The sequence below is a fragment of the Phaethon lepturus genome, unplaced genomic scaffold (assembly GCF_000687285.1).
Source record: "Phaethon lepturus isolate BGI_N335 unplaced genomic scaffold, ASM68728v1 scaffold19357, whole genome shotgun sequence".
NCBI classification, from domain to species: domain Eukaryota; kingdom Metazoa; phylum Chordata; class Aves; order Phaethontiformes; family Phaethontidae; genus Phaethon; species Phaethon lepturus.
This window is the reverse complement of record NW_010552744.1, coordinates 1-4,480: the sequence shown is the minus strand read 5'-3', so window position 1 is coordinate 4,480 and position 4,480 is coordinate 1. Positions and strand designations below refer to the sequence as shown.

The following is a 4,480-nucleotide window of genomic DNA, read 5'->3' as shown; positions in this document are numbered from 1 at the left end:
TCCCTACTCTGTACCTGAAAATCAAATGAATCTTTGCATCAAGCTTCCAGTTTACTAGCTGTTTGTATTAGCTTTAAACAATGTGTTTAGGGACTTCTCTAATAGTGGATCAGGAGGACCTTGGTGTACAAGTCACTGTATAGAGAGAGAATCTTTGGATCTTTCCTCTCCTTCTGCCCCTTGGCAACTCACCTGCTGGACAGCAGCCAGGCTGTGAAGCTGGGCACTGTTAAGCTGCTGCTGGAGCATAAACTGATGGAAGTACTGGGCTGCATTGGGCTGTCTCTGGAGTGCCTGCAGGGCCTACAGAAAGAGGAAAACCCAATTGTCAAAAATAGCATGCCCTTGAAATGTGATTTGAGAGCACTATGAATCCATGAGACTATCCCTAGACCCCATGAAAAAAGCAAAGTCACAAGATTAGCATATCAAAATACATAGAAGAGCTACAAATTTGGTAACAGACTGAATCACAGGTGTATTCCAGAACAGCGGGAAGCACACTCGCAAGACTTTAATAAGCTCCAGGAATCTGGGGATGTGCATGCTTAAGCAGGCAGAAAAGTGTTCCAGTACAGTAGGTATATGGAGGATATACACTATATAGAGGAACTGGGACGATGAACTGAATAACTTGCTCTAGAACAGCAGGCTAAAAATCAACCTATTGGATCACAGTATGGATCCAGCTGGACACTGGAGGAGTAACCTATAAAACATGAAGCACAGTATCAGGCTACAGGAACTAAACATCAGGCCTAGCATAAGAATTGCTAAATCTGAAAACATAACAGTCCTTTGAGCATGCTCCCACCTTGACATACAACAACTCAGAGAAACACGAAAGGGCTCACCACTACTTTCCACTGATGCACATGCCACCCCAGAACATAACCGCGTCTCACCTGTACTGCCTGTCGCTCATAGAGAGACATCTGCGATATCTGAGGACGGGTGCTTCCTCCAGAACTGGAGCTCCCGCTGGTGGAGCTGGAGTTCTGCTCACTTTCAGTCTCCATGGTGACAGGATCCCGGGAGCTCAGGTTGAGACGGACTCCAGATCTACATCAAGAGAATTGGAAACTAAGTCAGGCTAGAGAAAGAAACAAGCTATATTTCACTGCATTACAACGCTTTTTTACTGGAATATCCCAGTAGCAGGCTCCTTGCACAGTTTTGCTACATCACAGGGAGCCAGGAATGACAGGGTTCTGAAATCACCCAGAAATCACACTCAGAGTTTAAATCTTTTATTACCACAGTCAGAAATGTAACACACACATTCTCATATTTTTATTGCCATGCTACAGTTGGAAGCTACAGCATCCTGAACTCTTAAAAAGGCAGCAGAGTGAAGGAGCAGCTGCAGCTCATTCAGACAATCATTTGGCTACAGACCTGATCACCTCTCCTTCAAGAGAGGCTAGCGAACTGAGGTGAATTGCACTGTGCTTCCAGTCTCCCACTGCACTTTGGCAACTTCTGATACCCTCTTCCTCCAGTCCCACAAGGGGTATAATTATCCCACAACTCCACTCCCCTACTGCAGATATAGCAACTTGGTGTCATTCCCCCCAGCCCTCGACTGTTTCTTTCTTTCTCTGACCACATGGACTTTCCAGCTACTTGTTGTTCCTGACAGATCGTAACTTGAGTATTAGACTGGAAGCTGGTATCTGTGGTGGAAAGTTGCTTTCAGGAGGAACAGAGTCAGAAGCAGAGTGGATGAAGTGTTCACTGCAACACTTGTGAGGGAAAAGCTGCTATATGCAGAGCCAGAGAGATCTTCCAGCAGCAGAAAGATGAGTTGCAGTGAACTGCAGGACTGGGAAAAGACTGGACAAGGCTTTCATCAGCCAAGAGGAAGAGAAGCAAGACTGAAGAGAGTGCTTAGCAGAAAAGTAACACATTGGGATGATCAGGGAGTTTCCTGCAGCAAGAAACATGGGCTACACTGGGAGCAACAGTAGGAGGGTTAGAGTCAGAAAAGGGAATGTGCAAAAGTGATTATTCAACAGAATTCCACTGGGAAAAAAAATTACTTTTTAGAAGGTTATTATTCCATGTAAGATAAAAAAAAAAGCTTCTGATAGTCTGAGTGTCACTGACAGCCTGTTTGTTTCCGAAACACCAGCTGGCTCCCTTGCAACGTGTCCGAGACACCTCTAAATGACAGTCCTAGGCTTCCAGGATCCCACAGCACCAGCACAGCCCCTGTACATTTTCAAATCCAGAGACTTCAAGCTTCACAGCCTTCACCAAACACAGGTTTTTCCAGGTGCATAAACAGACAGAGCAGCTCAGCAGAAAAGCGCGTGTAACAGTAGTCTCGACCGGACAAATTTTTAAATTCTGGAATGGTGTTAAGGGCAGATGACTTTAAAGTAGGGCAAAAGCATTGACACTGCAGAGGATGGCTGGCTAAATCAGGGAACTGCTGCTCCAAGCCTGGAAAATTCTCAAAATCTGGAAAATTCTACAATTGACAAGTAGATAGCTGCTGCTCCAGTCCTGTCTTCCCCATGCATCTTTACCTCCGCCCTCAAGTCCTGCCCAGGCATCTCCCTGCTAATCCAAGGTTGGCTTCCTGCACCGCTTCAGCAGTGGCCTTAGGTAATTCTGCCCTGCAGTCATCTTCTCTTCAGCTGCGGCACATCTCCTCCAAACTGGCCACTACTGTCTTCAGGCACGACTCTTATTACAGCTAGAAACAGTTGGTCAATGCGCCTATCTAGAACATAAAAGCTCTGGAGAAGACAATTACTTTAAACATCTTCCCCGGGGGGCAGCACCACAAAAAAGTAAATGAAGCCTGAAAATAAATAAATTGTGAAGGGAAAGAATACAAACTTTTCGAAAGAAAAATTGTGGTAGATAAATGAAGTACTTCGAATGGTGTTAAAATGCAAGTCAGAGTGAAGTTACACACATTACACCAAGTTATCTAGCAGCTTGGCTACCATTAAGAGACAATTTCTGTTCTCTTGCCCACCCTCAACCGCCTTGTGCAGTTCCTCCCAGCATTTACCTTGCTTCTGGTGCTCACTAGATCAACTTTTTAACTTTGCAGAAAAGCTACCCTAAACATTTTCTGCTAGATCAAGCAAGTTGAATTAGCTCACTTCTGATCCCACAAGTACCAGTGAGAGAAAGGAAGGTAACTAAGGTTCAGCTTAGCTGTTGCACATACCCTTACCCTCAACAGCTGCACCAGAAGGAGAAACCTGGCTTCTGACTTGGTGCTCTGCTCCACCAATCTATGTTTCATCAGTGAACAGCAGCATTGTCTTAAGATTCTCAGCATTTTTGCTGGAATCTTATTAAAATAAGGTCCTAGCACAAACAGAATCCTACTGAAACACCTCTGGGATGAGAGGCATCAAAAAATGTTGGTCTCTGTGCAGGCAAAAGGCCTTTTAGGGGCATGGATAGAGAAGCATACTCTCTCCCTTTGCAGAAGGGCAGTAAGAATTTTAAGTAAGTCACAGTAATCAGGGTTATCCAGCAAAACCCTTTCCAAACACGAAAGCAAAAAGGCACAGTATTTCCCCAGGCAAGTTCATCTAAGGATGCAGCTCCATGTTAGTGTAATCCGATCCAAACACAGGCTATTCCCACACAAAATATCACGGATTGCCCCCCCTCCCCTCCTCCAAGAGCACCTTCCAGCACCCTCCCCTTACAAAATCTAGTGATCACTGGGCTATCAGATCACTTGACTCAGCTAGCTACTCCATGAGATGGATAGCCTGCTGAAAATGATTAAACGACGGGTTATCCAAAAGATTGAGTTAGCCAACTCACCTTCCAAATGTAATCAGTAGAGCCCAAGAAAAAAAAAACAACAACCAACCAACCAAACAAACAAAAAACCCAAACCAGGGTAACAATGTGGCCCTTGCTGGAAATTAACCTTTAAACAACAGCTAAATTGGATTAAGCCTAACACAGGACTGCACCCCAAAAAGGCAGATACGGGAGGATACAAAGGCCTATTAACACCATGGCAGGAATGACAGCACAGCAGAAAGGAAGGGAAGGGGAAGGGAGAAAACTAGCTCACGGAGCAGTACAAGCACGAGAACAAGGGCCAGTCCAGAGCCTAACCCGGCTGCTGACCTCAGCACGCACCAAGAATGCCACAGGTGGCCCGTCTACAAGTTCCTGACCTTTCTCAAGCGGAAGAGCAAAGCAGTCGGGCCAAGCACCTACTCTAGTCACTGAACACTAGGTAGGAGGTAGAAAAAGTTTTGCTTGCTCACCCTATCCATTCCTCCTGGCACGTGACTGCTGCCTACAGAACATTTTCTAACCTTATAACTGGTTTTGTCACTTCATCCTCGAGAGACTAAGTTAGCAAACAGCAATTTGCGCAGGTTTGCCCGCAGGTTTGGGGGAGAAAAATCAGCAACCAGAACTGCAGCACGCTCGTCTCTCCTTGCTCTCTTGCCGCAGCTTTCTCCACAACAGCCTCCAAGCT

The 4,480-nt window shown here is 45.6% G+C and overlaps 1 protein-coding gene across 1 annotated transcript in view; it reads right to left on the bottom strand.

Annotated features, from left to right (window-relative positions):
- The window catches only part of PHC1 (polyhomeotic homolog 1 (Drosophila)), a 13,330-nt gene extending 12,311 nt beyond the window's left edge, over nt 1-1,019 (bottom strand). The window contains exons 1-2 of the mRNA XM_010291315.1: nt 906-1,019; nt 193-303 (exon numbers count right to left, since the gene is read on the bottom strand). Of these exons, the coding sequence (XP_010289617.1) occupies nt 193-303; nt 906-1,019 (225 nt within the window). The remainder of the gene's footprint in view (nt 1-192; nt 304-905) is intronic.
- Nucleotides 1,020-4,480: the final 3,461 nt, after the last annotated feature.